General features: G+C 45.3%; 1 protein-coding gene, 1 pseudogene and 1 gene segment (V, D, J or C); all 3 read left to right on the top strand.

Annotated features, from left to right (window-relative positions):
- Nucleotides 1-628: 628 nt before the first annotated feature.
- Nucleotides 629-5,221, top strand: LOC137349040 (zinc finger protein 16-like). Its single transcript, XM_068014311.1, has 2 exons — nt 629-692; nt 1,223-5,221. The coding sequence occupies exon 2, from the start codon at nt 1,555-1,557 to the stop codon at nt 2,875-2,877; it is 1,323 nt and encodes a 440-aa protein (XP_067870412.1). The 5' UTR covers nt 629-692; nt 1,223-1,554; the 3' UTR covers nt 2,878-5,221.
- Nucleotides 5,222-11,905: 6,684 nt separating this feature from the next.
- LOC137348613 (T cell receptor delta variable 3-like) lies at nt 11,906-12,522 on the top strand. The segment is given in 2 exon segments: nt 11,906-12,106; nt 12,206-12,522. Coding segments are annotated over 2 exon segments (357 nt in total).
- Nucleotides 12,523-13,034: 512 nt separating this feature from the next.
- On the top strand, nt 13,035-13,151 carry LOC137349454 (U2 spliceosomal RNA; annotated as a pseudogene).
- Nucleotides 13,152-26,528: the final 13,377 nt, after the last annotated feature.

The following is a 26,528-nucleotide window of genomic DNA, read 5'->3' as shown; positions in this document are numbered from 1 at the left end:
AAACTGACAGCACAATTTTTTTTTTAAAGACAGCTGGTCTGAAAGAAGACAATGGAAAATTTCTCATCTCTGAAATACATCCGTGGGCTGGACAGAAACCTCGGCCATATGTTGGACAACCCTAGTGTAGAGGAAGCTTTACTCTGTATCTAATCTGTGCTGTAACTGCCCTGAGTGTGATTCGCAGGACAGTGTAGATACAGGACTCTGTATCTAACCCGTGTTGTACCAGTCTTGGGAGTGTTTTCCACCTTAGAGTGTGTTCAAAGCAACTCTTATGACTGAGAGAAAATCTTCTAAATTTTAAAGCAGCTGATCAGCGCATTCTCACAGTGAAGAGATGTTGTTCACATATTCTGTCTGTGGGAAGAATTTAACCCCAATTGCTGAGACACCAGCGAGTTCACCTGTAAACTTCAGGATTGGATTCTGCTGGGAGTGGTGCATAGCGGAAGGCCCTTGAACTTGGGTTTCTGTGTGAATTCTTCATTACGTTCACCTTAATAGGATCACAGAGAATTCGTTTCCGATCACCATGGGGGATCTGTTACCCAGCATTCGCTGCAAAGTGAATGTGCCCTATTCACGCTACAAGAGCCCAGTACGCAGGCGCAGTGGTGGACTATATCTGGAGTATAGCCAATGTGACTTTGATCAGAGCTGCGCGAGTGATGGAGACACTTTTGCAGTGGGTGAGAGTCGACGCGGCGCAGGGGAGGAATGGAGCCGGCGGGGGAGCGGGGAGGCTTCAGAAACAGCTGGTGTAGGTAGCAAGCCCTGAATAAGAACCTCCAGGTCCCACGTTTGCAGATGCGGGGCTTATTTCCAGGAACAGGCCCAGGTTAATGGTCGCCTTCTTGGTTGAGCGCGGAGTAGAGCGCATGCGTGGCCATCTTGGTGACGACACAGAGTGGGCGGGGCTTCAGGGTTCAGTGACCAGGAGAGAAAATCATTAATTCATTGTTTTGATTCTCACTCTGCACACAGGGGCTGGAGAACGGAACCCAGCCGGAGTGGAGGGAAAGAAAAAATTGGCAGTGGAGGAAAGAAATGGTGCAGTAGGTTTGGATTTCAGCACAGGGAGGAGGGAGAATGTGTGGGGCAGGGATTTACAGCTTTAGGGGAATAAGAGAGGAAAAAATGTTCCATAGAAACTAGAAATGTCTGTTCAGAATTTCTACCCTGCACTGACTGTGATGCCTTTTGTAAATTCCTTTTACAGTGGATTAGAAGTGGAGGATTTAAAGACAGGAAACACAAACCAAGCAGTACATCAAGATCTGACAGGGTCACACGATTCATCAGGACCTTTATATCAGATGCTTCTCTGTTCTTTCTGTAGGAAAAGATTTCAAATATCAGCGTGACTGGAAAAGCACTGAGACATACACCTGGGTGAAAGTGTTCCAGTGCACTGGAAAGAACTTTAACCAGTTACACAGCCTGAAAAAAAATCACACCATCCACAACAGGGAGAAGCTGTACACCAGTTCTGTATGTGGACAAGGCTTCAAGTGAGCGTCCAACCTGGAGAGACACAAGGACACCAGCACCATGGAGAAACCGTGGAAATGTGGGGACTGTGGGAAGGGATTCAATTACCCGTCCGAGCTGGGAACTCATCGACGCAGTCACTCTGGGGAGAGGCCATTCACCTGCTCCATTTGTGGGAAAGGATTCACTCGGTCATCCTACCTCTCTCGTCACCAACTTGTTCACACTGATAACAGACCTTTTAAATGTTCTGACTGTGAGAAGAGGTTTAAAAGTAAAAATGACCTACTGCTACACCAACGTACTCACAGTGGGGAGAGGCCGTTCACCTGTTCATTGTGTGGTAAGGGATTCATTCGGTCATTGAACCTCCTGGCACACAAACGCACTCACACCGGGGAGAGGCCATTTATCTGCTCTGACTGTGGGAAGGGATTCACTTGTTCATCCAACCTGCTGAGACACCAGCAAGTTCACACTGGAGAGAGGCCGTTCACATGTTCTTTGTGTGGGAAAGGATTCACTCGGCAATCGGATCTCCTGACACACAAACGTACTCACACCGGGGAGAGGCTGTTTACCTGCTCTGACTGTGGCAAGAGCTTCATGCAGTTATCCCACCTGCTGAAACACCAACGCACTCACACCGGGGAGAGGCCGTTCACCTGCTCTGACTGTGGGAACGGATTCACTCAGTCATCTGATCTGCTGACACACAAACTTATTCACACAGGGGAAAGGCCATTCACCTGCTCTGTGTGTGGGAAGGGATTCACTCAGTCATCTGCTCTGCTGAAACACCAACTTGTTCACGCTGATCAGAGACCTTTCACCTGCTCTTTGTGTGGGAAGGGATTCACTCAATTATCCCACCTGCTGACGCACCAACTTGTTCACACTGATGAGAGACCTTTTAACTGTTCTGACTGTGAGAAGAGCTTTAAAAGTAGAAATTATCTGCTGAAACACCAACGCACTCACACTGGAGAGAGGCCATTCACCTGCTCCGTGTGTGGGAAGAGATTCACTCATCCATCCAACCTGCTAACACACCACCGAGTTCATACTGGGGAGAGGGCTTTCATCTGCTCTGTGTGTGGGAAGGGATTCACTCAATTATCCCACCTACTGAGTCACAAACTTGTTCACACTGATCAGAGACCTTTTAATTGTTCTGACTGTGAGAAGAGCTTTAAAAGTAGAAATTATTTGCTGAAACACCAACGGACTCACACTGGAGAGAGGCCGGGCGCCTGTTCTGACTCTGGGAAGAGATTCACTAGGCCATCCACCCTGCTGAGACACCAGGGAGTTTGCAATGGGAACGACCATTTACCTGCTGTGTGTGTGGGAAGCGATTCACTCAGTCATCCTCTCTGCTGAGACACCAACTTATTCACACTGGGGAGAGACATTCACCTGTTCTGACTGAGTAGAAATGATCTGCTGAAACACCAATGCACTCACTCTGGAGCTAGCCATTCACCTGCTCCGTGTGGGGGAAGGGATTCAGTCATCAAACCTGCTGAGATACCAGCAGCTTCACAAGTGACTGCAGGGATTGGATTCTGCTGTTCTTGCTGCTGTTAATCACATCCAGACTGAACCATGTTCATTCTGACAGTTGGTGTTTGTTTCTGTTGAATGTTAATAACCCCAATAACTAAGCTGGAGTTTAATGTTCTGGATAAAAATCAAATCAGTTTTATTTCAAACACTCAGTGTGTGGAGTATTTGTTTCCAGGAAAAGAGGAGACTAATTGAAATGCTGCTGTTAACTGTTCCATTTTTGGTCCTTTTCTGCTCTGTTAAAGAAAGACTTGTGTTTTTGTAACTCCTTTCATGACATCTGGACGTCTCAAAACAGTTTCCAGCCAATGAAGTTTAGAGGGAGCTTTACCCCAAATGGCCAAGTCCAGCTCCTATTTCTTACGTTCTCTGTATCTAACCCATGCTGTACCTGCCTGGGGAGTGTTTGATGGGACAGTGTGGAGGGAGATTTACTCTGTATCTAACACTTTTTTTTAAAAGATGGCCTTTATACCCCAGACCGCTATTATTTTGTCAAAATGCCCTTTTTTCCCCAGGCCCCGTTTATACGCATTTCAAATAAACAACTTCATTTAAAAACAGATAAGTAAAACTGAACTCAAATTAAAATGCAATTCTCCACATCTATGATGCACTCCAGCCCCTTTGGTGCCCACTGGTCACGGAAGACCTTGAGCAAACCAGCAAAGGGACTCAGTTGAGAAGAGACAGTTGCCTGAGTTAGTCATTTGCTAGAGTGACTTTGGAAATTTGGTGCAGGTGGTAGGTTCTGGTAAGTTTTTGTACAGGTTAAAGTTTAGATTATGAGTCAGGCTTTAAATCTGCTGGTTAGGTAAATAACTTTGTTAAAGAATAAGCAGCCAGTAGTGGCAGTAATCTGTCAATCAGTTGGAAGTAGTTAGGTTCAATAGGTGTTAACTATTGTAGCAGAAAGCTGAGCTAGTTAGTGAGTCATCAGAATCCTTATAAAGCAGGCTGGTTTCTTAGCCAAACGAAGTGAGGGGACACAGTTGAGAAGAGACAGTTGCCTGAGAGACATTTGCCAGAGTGGATTTGGAAATTTTGTGCACGTGGGAATAATGTGCAGAGGGGGAAAGAGGGGCTCCTTTTCCGATCTTTTTCAGCCTCCAGCAGTTGGTGAGTTTTCTTCCTTTGACTCCAGTGCAACTTTCCATTATTCAGCTTGAATTATGAACTAATGGGCTAATTAAAAAATAAGATTGTACAGAGATGGCAGGGCCCGTGTTATGCTGCAACTGCAGCATGTGGGAATCTGTGGAATGCGTTGCAATCCTGGACAACCATATCTGCAGTAAGTGTCTGCAGCTTTCACGACTTCAGCTCAGAATTGCTGAGCTGGAGACTGAGTTGCTGACATTGCAGAGCATCAGGGAGGGAGAGATGGTTGGACACTTTGTTCCAGGAGGCAGTCATGCCTCTTAGAGTAGGGAGGCCATTAGAGTTGACCAATGTTCAGGGACAGGAGGGTGTGACTGCAAGTGAGGCAGGTAGGGGGAATCAGCATCTAGTGATGGAGGAGCCTCAGCCCCTGCCCTTGTCCAACAGGTACGAGGTCCTTACTACCTGTGTGGATGAAGAGAAGGACTGCAAGGTGGATGAGTGGACTGACATTGGCACCATGGTGAAAGATGCCTTTCAAGTGGGTGGAGTGAAGAGGAATGTGGTAGTGATAGGAGACAGAATAGTCAGGGGGATAGATACTGTTCTCTGAGCCATGACCGGGAGCTCCGACGGCTGTGTTGCATGCCCGGTGCCAGGGTTAAGGACATCTTCTCACGGCTGGAGAGGAACCTGGAGTAGGAGGGGAGGATCCAGTTGTTGTGGTCCATGTGGGAATCAATGACATAGGTAGAACTAGAAATGATTTTCTGCTTGGAGAATTTGAGGAGTTAGAGTCCAAACTAAAAAGCAGAACATCAAAGGTAATCATCTCCGGATTGTTACCTGAGCCACATGCAAATTGGCACAGAGTCAAGCAGATTAGAGAACAAAATGGGTGACTGAAAGATTCATGTGGGAGGAAGGGGTTCTGATTCTTGGGGCATCAGTACTCCGGGAAGAGGGAGCTATTCTGTTGGGATGGGCTTCACTTGAACTGGGCTGGAACCAATGTCCTGGCCCATCGCATAACTAGGGTTATGGACAGGGCTTTAAATTAACGGGGGACGGGGGTGGGTGGGGGTGGGGAGGCGAGGGTTTGGGTAAAGGGAAATTTAGAAATCAGAGAGGGGTCAGGGCATCGGAGCAGGATGGTGATGTGGGTAACTCCCAACAGAATGGGACAGGAAGGGACAGAGAGTTTAACAAAAAATTGTACATTGGTAAATTAGGTCATTGCAGGGAATAGAGGTAAAAAAAAATGAAATTAAAGTTCCTTTATCTGAATGCAAGAAGCATCTGTAGTAAAATAGATAAACTAGTGGCACAGATAGAAGTAAATGATACAGATCTAATTGCCATTATTGAGACATGGTTACAAGGAGATCAAGGGTGGGAAATGAATATTCCAGGATACACAGTATTTTGGAAAGACAGACAGAATGGCAAAGGAGGAGGGGTAGCCCTGATAGTGAAGGATGACATGGCATTATTAAGAAGGGATCTAGCCTCAGAAGATCATAATGTCGATTCAGTTTGGGTGGAAATTAGGAATAGCAGAAGTCAAAAAACATCGGTGAGAGTAGTTTTACAAGCCCCCAAATAGTAGTTATATTATTGGACAGAATATTAAATGGGAAATTATTGAAGCATGTTAAAAAAAGGTAATGTATTAATTGTAGGGAACTTTAATCTGCATATAGACTGGGACAATCAAATTGGCAACAGTGGTCTGGAAGATTAATTTGTAGAATGCTTTCATGACAGTTTCTTGGAGCAATACGTTGTGGAACCGACTCGGGATAAAGCTATCTTAGATCTCGTATTGTGTAATGAAGTAAGGTTAATAAGCTATGTCATAGTAAAAGATCCACTGGTAAATAGTGATCATTATACCATTGAATTTCATGTTAAGTTTGAAAGTGACACATTTCAATTGAATCTTAAACTTAAACAAAACCAATTACGAAGGTATGAGGGGAGAACGGGTTAAGGTTAATTAGGTAAATAGACTAGAAGGAATGGCAGTAAATGAACAGTGGGAAAAATTTAAAGAAATGATTCAAGGGGTTCGACAGAAATACGTTCCGCTCAAAAGCAAAAACTCGTCAAGAAAGACCCATCTGTGGCTCACTCAGGAATTTAAGGAGAGTATTAGACTAAAAGTGTACAATGTTGCAAAAAATAGTAGCAAGTCTGAGGATTGGGAATGTTTTAGAAACCATCAAAGATCCACCAAATAGTTGATAAAAACGGGAAAAAAATAGAATGACAGTAAACTAGCCAGCAATATAAAAACAGATTGTAAGAACTTTTATAAGTACATAAATAGGAAGTGAGGAGTTAATGTAGACGTTGATCCCTTAGAGGTGGAGACAGGAGAAATTATCATAGGGAATGAGGAAATGGCAGAGGCATTGAACAAAAATGTTGTGCAAGTCTTCACAATAGAAGACACAAGTTCCATACCAGAAATAGGCAGTAACCCAGGGGCTAAAAAGTGAGGAAATTAAGGATATTGATAGCAGCCGAGAAAAAGTATTGGAGAAACTTGAGGGACTAAAATCTGACAAGTCCCCAGGACCAGATAGCCTACATCCTAGGGTTCTAAAAGAGATAGCTGCAGAGATAGTGGATGCGCTGGCTATGATTTTCCAGAATTCCTTAGATTCAGGAGTGGTCCGGTTAGATTGGAAGTTGGCAAATGTTATGCCGCTTTTCAAGAAAGGAGGTAGAAGGAAAACAGGGAAGAACAGGCCAGTTAGCCTAACATCAGTCGTTGGAAAGATACTGGAAACTATTATTAAAGAAGTCTTAACGTTGCACTTAGAAAAGAAAAGTACGATTAGAGCAAGTCAGTATGGTATTAGTAAAGGGAGATCCTGTTTGACAAATTTATTAGAGGTTATTTGAGGATATAACTAGTAGGGTAGATAAAGGCGAACCAATAGATGTAGTATACCTGGATTTTCAAAAGGCGTTCGATAATGTACCACATAAAAGATTAATAGGCAAGATAAGGGCTCATGGTGTTGGGGGTAATATATTAGCATGGATAGAGGATTGGTTAACAGACAGGAAGCAGAGAGGGGGCATACATGAGGCATTTTCAAGTTGGCCGGCAGTGAATAGTGGGGTGCCGCAAGGATCAGTGCTGGGGCCTCAACTATTTACACTCTATATTAATGACTTGGATGAAATGACAGAGAGTAATGTATCTACGTTTTCTGATAACAAAAAGCTCGGTGGAAAGGTAAGCTGCAGGGAGGATGTAGAGAGGCTGCAAAGAGATATAGACAGGTTAAGTGAATGGGCAACAAGATGGCAAATGGGGTATAATGTAGGGAAGTGTGAAGTTGTTCACTTTGGTTGTAAAAATAGAAAAGCAAAATATTTTTTACGAGGTGTGAAAATAGTAAGTTGATGTTCAGAGAGACTTGGGGGTACTCGTACAAGGAATGCACAAAGTTAACATGCAGGTGCAGCAGGCTGTTAGGAAGGCAAATGGTATGTTGGCCTTTATTGCAAGGGGATTGGAGTACAGGAATAAAGAAGTCTTACTAAATTTGTACAGGGCTTTGGTGAGACCTCACCTGGAATACTGTGTGCAGTTTTGGTCTCCACATTTAAGAAAGGATATACTTGCACTGGAGGCAGTGCAGCGAAGATTTACTAAATTGGTCCCTGGGATAGGGGTTTGGCCTATGATGAAAAGCTGAGTAAATTGGGCCTATATTCTCTGGAGTTTAGAAGAATGAGAAGTGATCTAACTGAGACAGACAGGATTCTGAAAGGGCTTGATAGGGTAGAAGCTGAGAAATTGTTTCCACTGGTCAGGGAATCTAGAACACGGGGGTACAGTCTCAGGATAAGGGGCCAATCTACCCTCTACCCCAGAGGGTTGTGGATGCTCCATCATCGAATACATTTAATTCTGGGATAGATAGAATTTTGGTCTCGCAGGGAAACAAGGGATATGGGGAGTGGGCAGGAAAGTGGAATTGAAGCCCAAGATCAGCCATGATCGTATTAAATCGCGGAACAGGCTCAATCGGCCATATGGTCTACTTCTATTTGTGATCTTGTGTTGTCATTGTAATGATAATCCTATCTTGAATAAACAAACCTTCCCTCGGAATGAAATATGAAACATGAAATTTAATTTGGAGCAAATCAGATCTGGGATTGTCTTTCTCACATATGGGCTGTCAAGATGGCCCATGTGACTGGGGCTGGTGGAGCTGGACAGGGCCTGACCCAGCATCGACGGGACAGGACAGTCCCACGGGGAGGTGATATAAAGCTGAATTAACACTCACACGTATCAACTATTTAATTAATTTTACAATGAGACTCGGTGGATATTTCCTGTCAGGTTACCATTCAGCTGAAGGGAGGATAAAAGTTTTCACATCAGCAATCACATCGATGTTCACTATATCAGACAGCCCGGGAAAAAGTTCCTGCAAGTCCCTTTAACAGGACACTGATGAGCTTTACAGAAATAAATGTAAATGTACAAAGAGTTTATAGTATAATTTAGGTTGGGGGTTCCGTGATTACTTGTCCATTCTTAAAGGGATCATTCAACTCAAAGACTGAGAACGACTGCTGTCGATTTGATGTAACTCTTATGTACTCACTGTAATTCTCTGTAAGTCTATGTTATTTTATCTCTGACTCAAAGTAGCTGGAAAAACCTTTACTATTATTACCACAATTGTGAACCATCTCTTAGCTTCTCTAATGGCTGCTTTTTGTCTCCCTCAATTGTGGGTGATATTTGTCCCTATTCTCCTGGAAACTGAATTCATCTTGATCCAAACTGGGTTCAATGTAAGACAGTTCAGGGAGTCAAGCATCATTCACCCCTAGACCTACACTGGCATGTAAAACCCGAGCCAGTTCCTTCGTAAGGATTCCTCTGGTTCCTCACCATATATTTGTCAGGATACTGAAACCCAGCTTTCTTACAGTCCACTCCTGGAGGCCCCACTCCCTGAATCTACAACCTTCAGAAGGGTCAGTAGGTGAGTTCCACAGTGGGAGTGGTGTCAGAGTAACTGACAGGATCGCACCCTCATGGATGTTTTGGGTTTTGTATTTTTAGTTATCCTGGTGTCTAACATGCACACATCAATAAAACAGGGAATTCTTGGAAACATGCCCCAGGTCCTCCTTTATCTGGAGAAAAAAAATGTTTGTTCAAGAACTGTCCCAGCAGGCTCTGGCTGCTATTTTAATGCAAACTTTATTTATATTGGGCAGGATTGTTTTAAATGAGTTAACACCTGTATGAAAATGATGGACTCAGGACTGACACACAAACAACTTAAATCTTCATACCTTAATTATCAGTCATTTTCAGACTGGAAATTTAAACCTGCCATTTCACTTTGTCAGGAACAGATCACAGTTTTACACTAATTTCTGATTTGACAGCACGTTGCCAGCATTCACTGTTATTCTTCCTGACTCTAAACACAGTTGTAAAGGAGACTTCTGTTCCGTGCCCAGGAGCTCTGAACCATGGAAAGGAGCGGCTGGGACACAGTTTTTACCCACACGGGGACTTTGCTGTCAGTCGAGAGATGAGAAAGACCAAAGTGCCTTTTGTCCCTCTCAGTGTGATCCTGAAGGACTGTGTCCAGGCTGAAGTTCTGTTCCTGCTGTACGATCCTCCCCTCAGATTGTCCTTTCTGAGCTCCAGCCAGGTGATGCTAAACACTCAGGTGGGAAAGACAAAAATGTGCAATATGTTTAAACCAAAGCTGATTTATTTCAAATCTATTCAGAATATTAATAAACCCTCTTCCTGGGCTGGAGTTTATCAGTAAACCCCAACTATCAATAGGAACAGAGAAAATTTACAGCACAGAAGGAGGCCATTCAGCCCATTGTATCTTTGCTGGCCGAAAAAGAGTGATCCAGCCTAATCTCACTTTCCAGCTCTTGGTCTGCAGCCCTGTAGCATAAAGCACTTCAAGTGCACATACAGTTTTTTAAAAATGTGATGAGGGTTTCTGCCTCCAGCACCCTTCCAGGCAGTGAGTTCCAGACCCCCACCATCCTCTGGGTGAAATGATTTCTCCACTCCCCTCTAATCCTTCCACCAATTACTTTCAATCGGTTCTCCATGGTTATTCACCTCTCTGCTAAGGGAAGTAGGTCCTTCCTAGCCACTCTGTCTAGGCCTCTCATAATTTTGTACACCTCAGTTGGAAAGAAAACAACCTCAGCCTATCAAATCTTTCCGCAGAGTGAGTGAAAATCCAATTTTCTGCCTACCTGATCAGTCCATTGATATTTTCCTGCAGCCTATAGCATTCTTCCTTACTGTCAACCACACGACCAATTTTTGTATAATCTGCAAACTTCTTAGTCATGACCCTACATTTAAGTCTAAATCACTGATATATACCACGAAAAACAAGTAGCCCTGTGGAAACCCAATTGGAAACAGGCTTTGAGTCAGGATTTAGTTCTGGATGTGATTAACAGCAGCAACAAGAGCAGAATCCAACCCCTGCAGTCATTGGTGAACTCGCTGGTGCCTCAGCAGCTTGGTTGAAATGACAAATCCCTTCCCACACACAGAACAAGTAAATGGCCTCTCCCCCGTGTGAACACGCTGGTGTCTCAATCGACTGCTTTTAATTGGAACATTTTGGAAGATGACCACCAATGCACCCACTATTTCCAGGGCCACTTCCTTTAGTACTCTGGGATGTAGATTATCAGGCCCTGGGGATTTGTCAGTTTTTTAACCCCGTTAATTTCCTTTGCACTATTTTTTAACTAATACTGATTTCCTTCAAATCCTCCCTCTCATTAGACCCTTGGTTCCCTAACATTTCTGGGAGGTTATTTGTGTCCTCCTTTGTGAAGGCAGAACCAAAGTATGTGTTTAATTGATCTGCTATTTCTTTGTTCCCCATTATAATTTCCCCCGTTTCTGACTGTAAGGGACCTACATTTGTCTTCACTAATCTTTTTCTCTTCATATATTTACAGAAGCTTTTACAGTCAGTTTTTATGTGCCCCGCAAGTTTACTCTCAGACCCTACTCCCCTCCGCTTAATCAACCTGCTGATTCACTAATGTCCTTTTAGGGACGGAAATCTGCTGTCCTTACCTGGTCTGGCCTACATGTGACTCCAGAGTCACATCCATGTGGTTGTCCCTTAACTGCCCTCTGAAATGGCCAAACAAGCCACTTAGCTGCAAGGGCAATTGGAGATGGGCAACAAATGCTAACCTTGCCAGCGATGTTCACATGGGAAGAGTAGAAAAAAAAGATACGAGAAGCAATGGGTACAGGATGACAATACTTCTCAATTTCTGCCATTGGTTCTTTCTTCCACGATTACATTTGCTTTTCTTCTCTTTCGCTTTCCGTTCTTTCTCTATTTCAGTCTTTTTCTCGTCTCTCCTACTTTGTCGCGCGTTCACTCTCATTCATTATTTCTCTTTCTGCTATTACGGTACGAAAATCTTTCAATAGTTACCTTGCACCACATCCGTGTGATCTTCTTTTGAACAAGAAGGGTGATGCGGAGAGGTAGGGGGCAGGGAGAGGGGGTGAAGTACCAAACACAAACTGCGCCCAGTGCAGTGCTCTTCCACAATCTGGTCCCGCCTCCTTTAACCTACTGAGTGACGCTCTGAGTGATGCGGTGGAGGAGGAAGTCGAGAAAATCCATCCGACCAATCAGCGCTTCTGCTAAAAGCCAGTTAATGCATTCGGTACCTTTTCCAGCTGCAGAATTGCACGCGATACTTCCTCGCCTTCTGTTATACCTTTCTGACAAACATTGTCTCACTTTACTCCATATAACAGATTGCAACAGTAACTGGAACTGCTATTCCAAAGGGGTTGTCACTGAAGGTAGAATAGAGCCCATGTCGTACCATCATCTTGTTATATTATGGCTGGTGTTCGGTAGGTGTGGTCATGTTTTGCATCTGTTTGCACTAATGTGGTGCTACCAAACATTCTAACACAGTATTATATTCAAGCTTCTGTTATTTTTTAATTCAGGGGAGATTCGGGCAGATACGGTGTCACAACCTCAGACCACACTCGACGCGGCTGAAGGCGATCGTGTGAAAATAGACTGTACTTACACAACAAGCTACTATGACCCCTATCTGTATTGGTACAGACAGCACTCGAACCAGGCTCCGCATTTTATTTTGTACCGGGATAACAGCAGAAAAATGGATGCGGATTTTGTCATGGGAAGATTCCAGGCTGACCAGACCAACTCAGAAAAGAAGTTTCCTTTAACGATTCCTGGAGTGGAAATCCAGGACACCGCTGTGTATTTCTGCGGGTTGGGAAGCACAGTGCTTTAAAACTCAGTTGCCGCTGTACAAAAACCTCAGTGAAGTGAAGCTGCTGCCGGCGGTACCTTCAGTTCGGAGGAACTCGCGCTGCTCTGCCAGCGGCAGCCGTGGCTCAGTCGCTGTCACTCCTGCATCTGAGTTAGACATTTGTAGGGTCAAATCCCAAGGCGGAGACGTCAGCCTATAATCCGGGCTCAAGCTCCCGGTGTCAGTACTGAGGGAGCGCTGAACTGCTGGAGTTTGAGCCTTTTGGATCAGACGGTAAACTGAGGGCCCTCACACTGAGCTCACTGAAAGAATGACCCATCGGCAGATACTTTATGCTGTGGATCAAAGGACTGCAGATGACCCAGGACCCTCATTTGAATCTCATTTCAATATATGGTGGTCTGATTGAAGATTGCGTCATTGCAGGGAAACAGTGAGACCAGGAAATGGCGGTCCGGATTTGGGCTTTTAAAGGGGCCAGCATGTTTGGTCTCGGCAGCAGCCATGCGGATATTCAGCGCCTGGGTTGTGTTTGGGTTTCTCGGTCTTTTGGCTAAGATCAAGTGTAGTATCTGTTCTTATTAGTACTTACTTGGCAGGGGAGAAACCACGATCAGTGGCTTTTGATCCTGGGTCGGCTTCGAGCTTCAGGTCAGGGAGTGCGCAAGACCGTTCGGTTGGTAGTGAAGGACAAGGAAGGAGATGCACTGGTTGATCGCACCTTCTTCATTAAGAAAATCCTCATCAATTGCAGTGGATTCCAAGCTACGGACATCTTCTGCCTGCAGGATTTCCCCAGCAGTGGATATTTCGACTTGATGTTCAAGAATGTGGCGGGATGCATCAAGTTCCTGATGGTGTTCAAGGAGAAAGGGAACCTGGCGCCGCTGTCGATCCTCACAGTGGAGCCGCTCTTCACGCTGCCCTCACAATGTGACCGGGTGGTGCCAATTCACCTCTATAATACCCATGTTCCTGCAGTGGATGTACTCACCTTTCTCGCCAGGTACGTCGAGGTGGCCGGCGGGGTCTTGGAGGCAGCAAGGATTGGGCTATCCTCTGCTGTTCCCCTTTGTTCTTCCTTGAAAACATCACTACTCCCACCTTCCTGGAGCTGAGGTGTGCCAGACCTGTCTTTGCTCTCAGTGTCCCGGAGCTGGGATGCGCTGGCCATGTCACTAGGTTTGGCGCTTTGGGTTTGGGGCATGCCGGGCCCATCACAGCTGCCAGTGCCCGGGAGCTGGGGGGCTTTATCTTCCAGTTCCTTTGAGTTCTGCTGCCTCTTTTGAAGGTGCCACGTTCCGGCACTTCCTCGTCCAGTGAAGAGGAGCTGCTGTAGTCTGTCTCAGACGGTAACCTCCTCTTACCATTGGTTTGGGAGGAGGGCTGTTCCGCTTTTGGAGGTTTTTTCTTTGTGGTTTTCCTTTGTACTGCTTGCCACTGACCTGTTTGTCCATCTGCTGCCTCCTCCTCCATTGATTCTGTCTGTGGAGGAGGGGTTTCCAGGCACAGGGTAGGTGCTGAATCGCTGGTTGCAGCTGCCTCCCCTTTCTTCTCCTTCTCAGGTAGAATTTGCTCACAGTGGAGAGGATTGCTTGTCTCCTTTCCAGCACCAGACGCCTTCGTCGTTCCTTCTCCCGGCCTTTCCTTGGACCTTGCCGCCTGAGCATAACTGAGGCAGCGTTTGGGGCAGGTTTTGTAGAGGTGGCCTGCTGCACCGCACAGGTTACAACACTTACTCTGCTTACAGTCCTTGGTCTGATGGCCTTTCTCCTTGCAGTTCTTGCAGACGACTGTGCTGCAGTTAGCTGCCACTACGCGATGTGTTTCAACCTTGGATTACCTCGCCAAGGTAAAAGCCAACCCACTGTTTCTGCAGGAGTGTGGAATACCACATCTCAGCACCTATAGGCAATGGTTGCGACGGTGGTCCCACGGGCCATCGATCTGGTCAGGGGGTAATGATTGCCGTTCCTCTGGCCTGGGTATTCTGCTGTGGGGAGGTAACTTCACCATCTCCGAAGTTAAGGAGGTGGTGGGCGGTCGCCTCCTCGTAGCAGATGTAATGTACAACAACGCTCCGCTCCGGTTGATCAACATGTGCACCCTGGTTCAATGCAGTGAGCGGCTGACCGTCTTCCAGCAGCTCCCACTGCTGCTGGCGACGTTCAGGCCGGTCATCCGAGGCGGTGACTTCAACTGCATCATCGATGCAGCTTTACGATCCGGCAGTGACGACAGCAAACTGGACGCTACATCCAGATTCCTAATAGAAACAGTTAAAGATGCCAAACTGCACGACGTCTTCAGCAAACCTGCAGACGGAGCGCAGCGCAGATACACATGGTCAAGATCGGACGGGTCTGCCCGTTCCAGGATTGATTTCCTGTTTGTGTCCCGTGCTGTCACGGTCGGATCCACCGATGTCAAGCCGGTGTTCTTCTCTGACCCTTGCCTCTTACTGGCCGACTGTCACTTACAGGATGACCAACGGGCTGGCAGAGGGACGTGGAAGCTCAATGCTACACTGCTAACCCCAAAGAACGTTGAGGAACTCAAAAGGGATTACAAAGGTTGGAAGACCGTGAAACCCCTCTTTGAGTCTCCAGTTCACTGGTGGGAGGTGATCAAGGAGAACATCAAGAGGTTCTTTATCTTCAAAGATGTTCAGAGGGCGAGGGAGAGACAGAGGGAAATGTCCCGACCCCAGAGAAGTATGCAAAATCTGCTCCAGCTGCAGTCGATGGGGGTCGAGGTGAAGGAGGACCTCCATGAGGTGAAGAGCCAGCAGGCCTCGCTCTTTGCCACGGAGGCCTCCAAGATCATCTTCCGGTCCAGAGTCCGCTCCATTGAGCAGGATGAGACGTGCTTGCGTTACTTCTTCCGAAAGGTACACAGAGAGAGCTCTGTGATCAGCAGCCTGAAGGAAGAGGATGGCTCGGTAACGTCTTCGCAGTCCGACATACTAAGGATCAGCAAATCCTTTTCTGCTGGGCTGTATGACGTGAAGCCCACAGACAGCAGAGCCTACCAGTCCTTCCTGTCATCTATCACAGAGGTCTTAGATGACAGCACGAGGGAGAGACTGGACAAGCCGCTAACTCTGGACGAGCTGACAAAGGCCGTCAGGTCCTTTGAGACGAGTAAAACTCCCGGAAGCGACGGCTTACCAGTTGAGTTGTATTCGGCCCTGTGGGACTGGGTCGGCCCGGACCTGCTGGAAGTATACGAAAGTATGCTCCTGGCTGGCATCATGTCAGAATCCATGAGGAAAGGCATCATCACCCTCATCTACAAGCGGAAGGGGGAGAGGGCAGAAATCAGAAATTGGCAGCCCATCTCAGTGCTTCATGTCGACTACAAGATTCTGTCCAAAGTCATAGCCAGTCGAGTCAGGTCTGCTCTGGAGTTGGTGATTCACCCTGATCAGACCTGTACTGTACCCGGCAGGAAGATCTCTGATAGTCTCGTGCTACTCAAGGATACGATCACCTATGTATGGGACAGAAGGGTGGACACCTGCCTCATCAGCCTGGACCAGGAGAAGGCTTTTGACAGGATATCGCACACCTACATGATGGACGTGCTTTCCAAAATGGGGTTTGGGGAGGGACTCTGCAATTGGATCAAACTGCTCTACACAAACATCAGTAGCTCAGTCTCAATCAATATCAAAAAGTTTCCTGATCCAATCTGGAGTCAGACAGGGCTGTCCTCTCACCCCTGTGTTATTTGTTTGCTGTATTGAACCCTTTGCTGAGTCTATTAGGAAGGATGCGAGCATACGAGGGGTGACAATCCCAGGCAGCGGAGGCACTCTGGTTAAAACCTCCCTGTACATGGATGACGTCACTGTCTTCTGCTCGGATCCGCTGTCTGTGCGCAGACTGATGAGCATCTGCGACCAGTTCGAACTGGCCTCGGGAGCCAAAGTTAACCACGGCAAGAGCGAGGCCATGTTCTTTGGGAACTGGGCCGACCGATCCTTTGTCCCCTTCACCGTCAGGTCACACTACCTGAAGGTGCTGGGGATGTGGTTTGGAAGGGCTGGGGCGTGCACCAAAACCTGGAATGAGCGTGTAGCCAGGGTAGACCTAAACTGAGCATATGGAAGCAGTGATCTCTCTCCATTGTGGGTAAGAACCTGGTCATCAGGTGCGAGGCGCTCACGTTGTTGCTGTACGTGGCGCAGGTCTGGCCCATACCCCACTCCTGCGCTGTGCCGGTCACCCGAGCCATTTTCCGCTTCATCTGGGGATCCAAAATGGACCGGATCCAGATGGACACGATGTTCAAACCTCTGGATAAGGGCTGGAAAAATGTACCCAACATCGCCCTCATCCTGATGACTACCTTTGAGTGTGGCTGCATCAAGCTGTGTGTAGACCTCCAGTATGCAAACTCCAAGTGTTACTACGTGCTGAGGTTCTATCTGTCCCCAGTGTTGCGAAGGATGGGCCTGGTCATATTGCCACAGAACGCTCCATCCAGTTAGACTGTGCCGTACCACCTATCCTTCGTGGAGCAGTTTCTGTGGGAAAACACCTTTGACCACCAATCCCTCAGGCAGTGGTCTGCACGGAATGTCCTCAAGGCCCTACGGGAAAAGGAGATGGTGGACCCTATCTGATGGTTCCCCGAGCAGACCGTCAAAGTCATTTGGCGGAATGCCTCATCACCAGAACTTTCAAACAAGCACCAAGATGTAGCTTGGCTGGTGGTGAGAAGAGCCCTCCGCGTCAGATCCTTCCTGCACGAAGTCTCACCCCCTCTGCGCAATGCCCCCGCGGTGGCTGTGGTGGGGAAGAGATGGTTGCCCACCTCCTTCTGGAATGTGTCTTTGCAAAGCAGGTGTGGAAAGAGATGCAGTGGTTTTTGTCGAGGTTCATCCCAAGCAGCTCTGGAACACAGGAGTCTGTGCTCTAAGGGCTGTTCCCAGGGACGCACACCGAGACAAACATCAACTGCTGCTGGAGGACTATCAATTCGGTGAAAGACGCCCTTTGGTCTGCCCGAAACTTGCTGGTCTTCCAGCACAAAGAGTTGTCCACCACCGAATGTTGCAGACTGGCACATTCCAAGGTCCAGGACTACGTGCTGAGGGACGCACTAAAGCTTGGGGCAGCCGCAGCAAAGGCTCAATGGGGAAAGACCACAGTGTAAGGTCCGCCTCACCAAGCTGAACAGAGGGGCTGGATCCATGGGAAACCCCTTGAACTGTAACGGGAAAAGTTTCATTTGCTGTAAAATGTATGTGGCATGAAAAATGAAATGGAAGGCAACTCACATCAGTATTGAAGGAAACTGACCTCCTTTGCACTTCTTGTATTTTTTGACTTGGTGTTGTTTGGAATTATTTTGTAATGTATTTTTTTTTTTACAGATTTTTATGAACGAAGTCTACTTTGGAAATAAAAAAGGGCTGTTTACTGTCGGTAAGGATGGCTCTCATCCACTATCCACCCACTATCCAATGCCCCAAACACTCCTTTCAGGTGAAGCAGCGATTTACTAGTACTTCTTTCAATGTAGTATACTGTACTCGCTGCTCACAATGTGGTCTCCTCTACATTGGGGAGACCAAATGCAGACTGGGGGACCGCTTTGCGGAACACATCCGCTCAGACCGCAAACAGGACCCCGAGCTTCCGGTTGCTTGCCATTTCAACACTCCCCCTGCTCTCATGCTCATATCTCTGTCCTGGGATTGCTGCAGAGTTCCAGGGAACATCAATGCAAGCTCGAAGAACAGCATCTCATTTACCGATTTGGCACGCTACAGCCTGCCGGACTGAACACTGAGTTCAATAATTTCAGAGCATGACGGGCTCCCCATTTTACTTTTATTTTGAGTTACTTTTTTCCTTTTTTATATATTTTTTAATGTTTATTTTATTTTATTTCGTCTTAGTTTGTTCAGTTTGCTTACCCACTGTTTTTTTCATGTTTGTACTTGACCAATTTTCAGTCCATTAACACCCTTTCTGTACTAATGCTTTGTCTTTCAACACACCATTAACATATCTTTGCTCCATGACCTTCTGGTCAGCTATTCTGTGACCTTGTCCTAGCTACACCTTCTCCTTTGTTATCTCTTGCCCCACCCTCACTTTACTTGCTTATAACCTTTTACATTTCTAATATTTGCCAGTTCTGAAGAAGGGTCACTGACCCGAAATGTTAACTCTACTTCTCTCTCCACAGATGCTGCCAGACCTGCTGAGTGTTTCCAGCATTTCTTGTTTTTATTTCAGATTTCCAGCATCCGCAGTATTTTTCTTTTAATTTATGGCTCTCATCTTGTCGTGTTCAAACTGAAATGACATTTATTTTCACTGATGCCTTTTAATACTCGGCTTTATCTTCTTCCTGAACACATGTTGCAGATCAGAGTAATTAAGATTACTCAGTCCCAGTCTTCAGTGAGCGGAAGAGAAGGAGAAGCAGTGACTATAAGATGTATCGATAGGACCACTGAAAACAGGTATTATTTATATTGGTACCGACAGCAACCAGAGAAGGAACTCCAGTTGGTGATGAGGAGATGGTTCTGGGATAGAGTGGAATGGAAAAGAGCAGAGACAGGAATCCGTTTCTCTTCAGAACTCGTGCTTTCAGACTCCTTAGCAAGTTTAACCATGACCGAATTGCAGATAATTAACTCTTACTGTGCTCTCTGTGGGACTCGCAGTGATGGGAAACAGTCTCACCCCTGTACAAAAACAGCTGTTGGACTGTGGGTGGGAGCTTCTGTCTGTTGGGAGGTGTGTAGAATCGCGGGCAGATGCAGCCACAATGTGCAGCGCGCTGTCAGGCACTCAAACACACACCGAGAGGAAACCAAATTAACCATGGATCAAACTGTCACCCAACTGTTTCCAGGAGCGGCCGAGAAAACAAACTGCAGAATCCAATCAGACAGACAGATCCAGCAAAGAATCAATCTACCGGTTAAACTGTCCTTCCTGCTTCTGATCAACTGCTTAATAATTCATAATCAGGGATTACGTTCAGATCAGCTCCGAGAAAGAGATCGCTGACAATTACGTCACTCAAACCTACATTGGCAAGTCTTCAGACAGACGTCATGCAAACTTCAGACTCACGTCACACAGAATGAAGATACGACACACAGACAGAAGACACATCACACAGACAGAAGACTGACGTCACATAGACTACAGACTGACGTCACACAGAGAAATGTATAAATGAAGGCGAGACTGGGTACATTGATTCAGAGAGAGACCAACAGAATGAGATAGATAAAGATGAGACTGAGTACAGTGATACAGAGAGGGACCAACAGAGAGAGAGAGATAAAGATGAGACTGAGTACAGTGATACAGAGAGAGACCAACAGAATCAGATAGATAAAGGTAAGACTGAGTACAGTGATACAGCGAGAGACCAACAGAGTGAGATAGATAAAGGTGAGATTGAGTACAGTGATACAGAGAGAGAGACCAACAGAGAGAGATAGATAAAAGTGAGACTGAGTACAGTGATACAGAGAGGGACCAACAGAGAGAGATAGATAAAAGTGAGACTGAGTACAGTGATACAGAGAGAGGCCAACAGAGAGAGATAGATAAAAGTGAGACTGAGTACAGTGATACAGAGAGAGGCCAACAGAAAGAGATAGATAAAGATGAGACTGAGTACAGTGATACAGAGAGGGACCAACAGAGAGAGATAGATAAAAGTGAGACTGAGTACAGTGATACAGAGAGAGGCCAACAGAGAGAGATAGATAAAGATGAGACTGAGTACAGTGATACAGAGAGAGGCCAACAGAAAGAGATAGATAAAGATGAGACTGAGTACAGTGATACAGAGAGGGACCAACAGAGAGAGAGAGATAAAGATGAGACTGAGTACAGTGATACAGAGAGGGACCAACAGAGAGAGATAGATAAAGATGAGACTGAGTACAGTGATACAGAGAGAGGCCAACAGAAAGAGATAGATAAAGATGAGACTGAGTACAGTGATACAGAGAGGGACCAACAGAGAGAGAGAGATAAAGATGAGACTGAGTACAGTGATACAGAGAGAGGCCAACAGAAAGAGATAGATAAAGATGAGACTGAGTACAGTGATACAGAGAGGGACAAACAGAGAGAGATAGATAAAAGTGAGACTGAGTACAGTGATACAGAGAGGGACCAACAGAGAGAGATAGATAAAAGTGAGACTGAGTACAGTGATACAGAGAGAGGCCAACAGAGAGAGATAGATAAAGATGAGACTGAGTACAGTGATACAGAGAGAGGCCAACAGAAAGAGATAGATAAAGATGAGACTGAGTACAGTGATACAGAGAGGGACCAACAGAGAGAGATAGATAAAGATGAGACTGAGTACAGTGATACAGGGAGAGACCAACAGAGAGAGATAGATAAAAGTGAGACTGAGTACAGTGATACAGAGAGAGGCCAACAGAAAGAGATAGATAAAGATGAGACTGAGTACAGTGATACAGAGAGGGACCAACAGAGAGAGAGAGATAAAGATGAGACTGAGTACAGTGATACAGGGAGAGACCAACAGAGGGAGATAAATAAAGGTGAGACTGAGTACAGTGATACAGAGAGAGACCAGCAGAGAGAGATAGATAAAGGTGAGACTGAGTACAGTGATACAGAGAGAGGCCAACAGAGAGAGATAGATAAAGATGAGACTGAGTACAGTGATACAGAGAGAGACTAACAGAGAGAGAGAGATAAAGATGAGACTGAGTACAGTGATACAGAGAGAGAGATCGATAAAGATGAGACTGAGTACAGTGATACAGAGAGAGAGATCGATAAAGATGAGACTGAGTACAGTGATACAGAGAGAGGCCAACAGAGAGAGATAGATAAAGATGAGACTGAGTACAGTGATACAGAGAGAGACTAACAGAGAGAGAGAGATAAAGATGAGACTGAGTACAGTGATACAGAGAGAAGCCAACAGAGAGAGATAGATAAAGATGAGACTGAGTACAGTGATACAGAGAGAGAGATCGATAAAGATGAGACTGAGTACAGTGATACAGAGAGAGACCAACAGAGAGAGATAGATAAAGATGAGACTGAGTACAGTGATACAGAGAGAAGCCAACAGAGAGAGATAGATAAAGATGAGACTGAGTACAGTGATACAGAGAGAGACCAACAGAGAGAGATAGATAAAGGTGAGACTGAGTACAGTGATACAGAGAGAGACCAACAGAGAGAGATAGATAAAGGTGAGACTGAGTACAGTGATACAGAGAGAGACCAACAGAGAGAGATAGATAAAGGTGAGACTGAGTACAGTGATACAGAGAGAAGCCAACAGAGAGAGATAGATAAAGATGAGACTGAGTACAGTGATACAGAGAGAGAGATCGATAAAGATGAGACTGAGTACAGTGATACAGAGAGAGACCAACAGAGAGAGATAGATAAAGATGAGACTGAGTACAGTGATACAGAGAGAAGCCAACAGAGAGAGATAGATAAAGATGAGACTGAGTACAGTGATACAGAGAGAGACCAACAGAGAGAGATAGATAAAGGTGAGACTGAGTACAGTGATACAGAGAGGGAACAACAGAGAGAGAGAGATAAAGGTGAGACTGAGTACAGTGATACGGAGAGAGGCCAACAGAGAGAGATAGATAAAGGTGAGACTGAGTACAGTGATACAGAGAGAGACCAACAGAGAGAGATAGATAAAAGTGAGACTGAGTACAGTGATACAGAGAGGGACCAACAGAGAGAGATAGATAAAGGTGAGACTGAGTACAGTGATACAGAGATAGACCAACAGAGAGAGATAGATAAAAGTGAGACTGAGTACAGTGATACAGAGAGGGACCAACAGAGAGAGATAGATAAAGGTGAGACTGAGTACAGTGATACAGAGAGAGGCCAACAGAGAGAGATAGATAAAGATGAGACTGAGTACAGTGATACAGAGAGAAGCCAACAGAGAGAGATAGATAAAGATGAGACTGAGTACAGTGATACAGAGAGAGGCCAACAGAGAGAGATAGATAAAGATGAGACTGAGTACCGTGATACAGAGAGGGACCAACAGAGAGAGATAGATAAAGGTGAGACTGAGTACAGTGATACAGAGAGAGGCCAACAGAGAGAGATAGATAAAGATGAGACTGAGTACAGTGATACAGAGAGGGACCAACAGAGGGAGATAGATAAAGGTGAGACTGAGTACAGTGATACAGAGAGGGACCAACAGAGAGAGCTAGATAAAGATGAGACTGAGTACAGTGATACAGAGAGGGACCAACAGAGGGAGATAGATAAAGGTGAGACTGAGTACAGTGATACAGAGAGGGACCAACAGAGAGAGATAGATAAAGATGAGACTGAGTACAGTGATACAGGGAGAGACCAACAGAGAGAGATAGATAAAAGTGAGACTGAGTACAGTGATACAGAGAGAGGCCAACAGAAAGAGATAGATAAAGATGAGACTGAGTACAGTGATACAGAGAGGGACCAACAGAGAGAGAGAGATAAAGATGAGACTGAGTACAGTGATACAGGGAGAGACCAACAGAGGGAGATAAATAAAGGTGAGACTGAGTACAGTGATACAGAGAGAGACCAGCAGAGAGAGATAGATAAAGGTGAGACTGAGTACAGTGATACAGAGAGAGGCCAACAGAGAGAGATAGATAAAGATGAGACTGAGTACAGTGATACAGAGAGAGACTAACAGAGAGAGAGAGATAAAGATGAGACTGAGTACAGTGATACAGAGAGAGAGATCGATAAAGATGAGACTGAGTACAGTGATACAGAGAGAGAGATCGATAAAGATGAGACTGAGTACAGTGATACAGAGAGAGGCCAACAGAGAGAGATAGATAAAGATGAGACTGAGTACAGTGATACAGAGAGAGACTAACAGAGAGAGAGAGATAAAGATGAGACTGAGTACAGTGATACAGAGAGAAGCCAACAGAGAGAGATAGATAAAGATGAGACTGAGTACAGTGATACAGAGAGAGAGATCGATAAAGATGAGACTGAGTACAGTGATACAGAGAGAGACCAACAGAGAGAGATAGATAAAGATGAGACTGAGTACAGTGATACAGAGAGAAGCCAACAGAGAGAGATAGATAAAGATGAGACTGAGTACAGTGATACAGAGAGAGACCAACAGAGAGAGATAGATAAAGGTGAGACTGAGTACAGTGATACAGAGAGAGACCAACAGAGAGAGATAGATAAAGGTGAGACTGAGTACAGTGATACAGAGAGAGACCAACAGAGAGAGATAGATAAAGGTGAGACTGAGTACAGTGATACAGAGAGAAGCCAACAGAGAGAGATAGATAAAGATGAGACTGAGTACAGTGATACAGAGAGAGAGATCGATAAAGATGAGACTGAGTACAGTGATACAGAGAGAGACCAACAGAGAGAGATAGATAAAGATGAGACTGAGTACAGTGATACAGAGAGAAGCCAACAGAGAGAGATAGATAAAGATGAGACTGAGTACAGTGATACAGAGAGAGACCAACAGAGAGAGATAGATAAAGGTGAGACTGAGTACAGTGATACAGAGAGGGAACAACAGAGAGAGAGAGATAAAGGTGAGACTGAGTACAGTGATACGGAGAGAGGCCAACAGAGAGAGATAGATAAAGGTGAGACTGAGTACAGTGATACAGAGAGAGACCAACAGAGAGAGATAGATAAAAGTGAGACTGAGTACAGTGATACAGAGAGGGACCAACAGAGAGAGATAGATAAAGGTGAGACTGAGTACAGTGATACAGAGATAGACCAACAGAGAGAGATAGATAAAAGTGAGACTGAGTACAGTGATACAGAGAGGGACCAACAGAGAGAGATAGATAAAGGTGAGACTGAGTACAGTGATACAGAGAGAGGCCAACAGAGAGAGATAGATAAAGATGAGACTGAGTACAGTGATACAGAGAGAAGCCAACAGAGAGAGATAGATAAAGATGAGACTGAGTACAGTGATACAGAGAGAGGCCAACAGAGAGAGATAGATAAAGATGAGACTGAGTACAGTGATACAGAGAGGGACCAACAGAGAGAGATAGATAAAGGTGAGACTGAGTACAGTGATACAGAGAGAGGCCAACAGAGAGAGATAGATAAAGATGAGACTGAGTACAGTGATACAGAGAGGGACCAACAGAGGGAGATAGATAAAGGTGAGACTGAGTACAGTGATACAGAGAGGGACCAACAGAGAGAGCTAGATAAAGATGAGACTGAGTACAGTGATACAGAGAGGGACCAACAGAGGGAGATAGATAAAGGTGAGACTGAGTACAGTGATACAGAGAGAGGCCAACAGAGAGAGATAGATAAAGATGAGACTGAGTACAGTGATACAGAGAGAGACTAACAGAGAGAGATAGATAAAGGTGAGACTGAGTACAGTGATACAGAGAGGGACCAACAGAGGGAGATAGATAAAGGTGAGACTGAGTACAGTGATACAGAGAGACACCAACAGAGAGAGATAGATAAAGATGAGACTGAGTACAGTGATACAGAGAGAGACTAACAGAGAGAGATAGATAAAGATGAGACTGAGTACAGTGATACAGAGAGGGACCAACAGAGGGAGATAGATAAAGGTGAGACTGAGTACAGTGATACAGAGAGACACCAACAGAGAGAGATAGATAAAGATGAGACTGAGTACAGTGATACAGAGAGAGACTAACAGAGAGAGATAGATAAAGATGAGACTGAGTACAGTGATACAGAGAGGGACCAACAGAGGGAGATAGATAAAGGTGAGACTGAGTACAGTGATACAGAGAGAGGCCAACAGGGAGAGATAGATAAAGATGAGACTGAGTACAGTGATACAGAGAGAGGCCAACAGGGAGAGATAGATAAAGATGAGACTGAGTACAGTGATACAGAGAGAGACCAACAGAGAGAGATAGATAAAGATGAGACTGAGTACAGTGATACAGAGAGAGACCAACAGAGAGAGATAGATAAAGATGAGACTGAGTACAGTGATACAGAGAGGGACCAACAGAGGGAGATAGATAAAGGTGAGACTGAGTACAGTGATACAGAGAGAGAGATAGATAAAGATGAGACTGAGTACAGTGATACAGAGAGAGGCCAACAGAGAGAGAGACACCAACAGAGAGAGATAGATAAAGATGAGACTGAGTACAGTGATACAGAGAGAGACTAACAGAGAGAGATAGATAAAGATGAGACTGAGTACAGTGATACAGAGAGGGACCAACAGAGGGAGATAGATAAAGGTGAGACTGAGTACAGTGATACAGAGAGAGGCCAACAGGGAGAGATAGATAAAGATGAGACTGAGTACAGTGATACAGAGAGAGGCCAACAGGGAGAGATAGATAAAGATGAGACTGAGTACAGTGATACAGAGAGAGACCAACAGAGAGAGATAGATAAAGATGAGACTGAGTACAGTGATACAGAGAGAGACCAACAGAGAGAGATAGATAAAGATGAGACTGAGTACAGTGATACAGAGAGGGACCAACAGAGGGAGATAGATAAAGGTGAGACTGAGTACAGTGATACAGAGAGAGAGATAGATAAAGATGAGACTGAGTACAGTGATACAGAGAGAGGCCAACAGAGAGAGATAGATAAAGATGAGACTGAGTACAGTGATACAGAGAGAGGCCAACAGAGAGAGATAGATAAAGATGAGACTGAGTACAGTGATACAGAGAGAAGCCAACAGAGAGAGATAGATAAAGATGAGACTGAGTACAGTGATACAGAGAGAGACCAACAGAGAGAGATAGATAAAGATGAGACTGAGTACAGTGATACAGAGAGAGGCCAACAGAGAGAGATAGATAAAGATGAGACTGAGTACAGTGATACAGAGAGAGGCCAACAGAGAGAGATAGATAAAGATGAGACTGAGTACAGTGATACAGAGAGGGACCAACAGAGAGAGATAGATAAAGGTGAGACTGAGTACAGTGATACAGAGAGAGGCCAACAGAGAGAGATAGATAA

Source organism: Heterodontus francisci, chromosome 34 (genome assembly GCF_036365525.1).
Source record: "Heterodontus francisci isolate sHetFra1 chromosome 34, sHetFra1.hap1, whole genome shotgun sequence".
In the NCBI taxonomy this organism is placed as follows: Eukaryota; Metazoa; Chordata; class Chondrichthyes; order Heterodontiformes; family Heterodontidae; genus Heterodontus; species Heterodontus francisci.
This window is presented reverse-complemented; position numbering and strand designations above follow the sequence as displayed.

Bases quoted from the DNA above. Each gene is read 5' to 3' on its own strand.
- LOC137349040 (XM_068014311.1), top strand. From the start codon at position 1,555: ATGGAGAAACCGTGGAAATGTGGGGACTGTGGGAAGGGATTCAATTAC.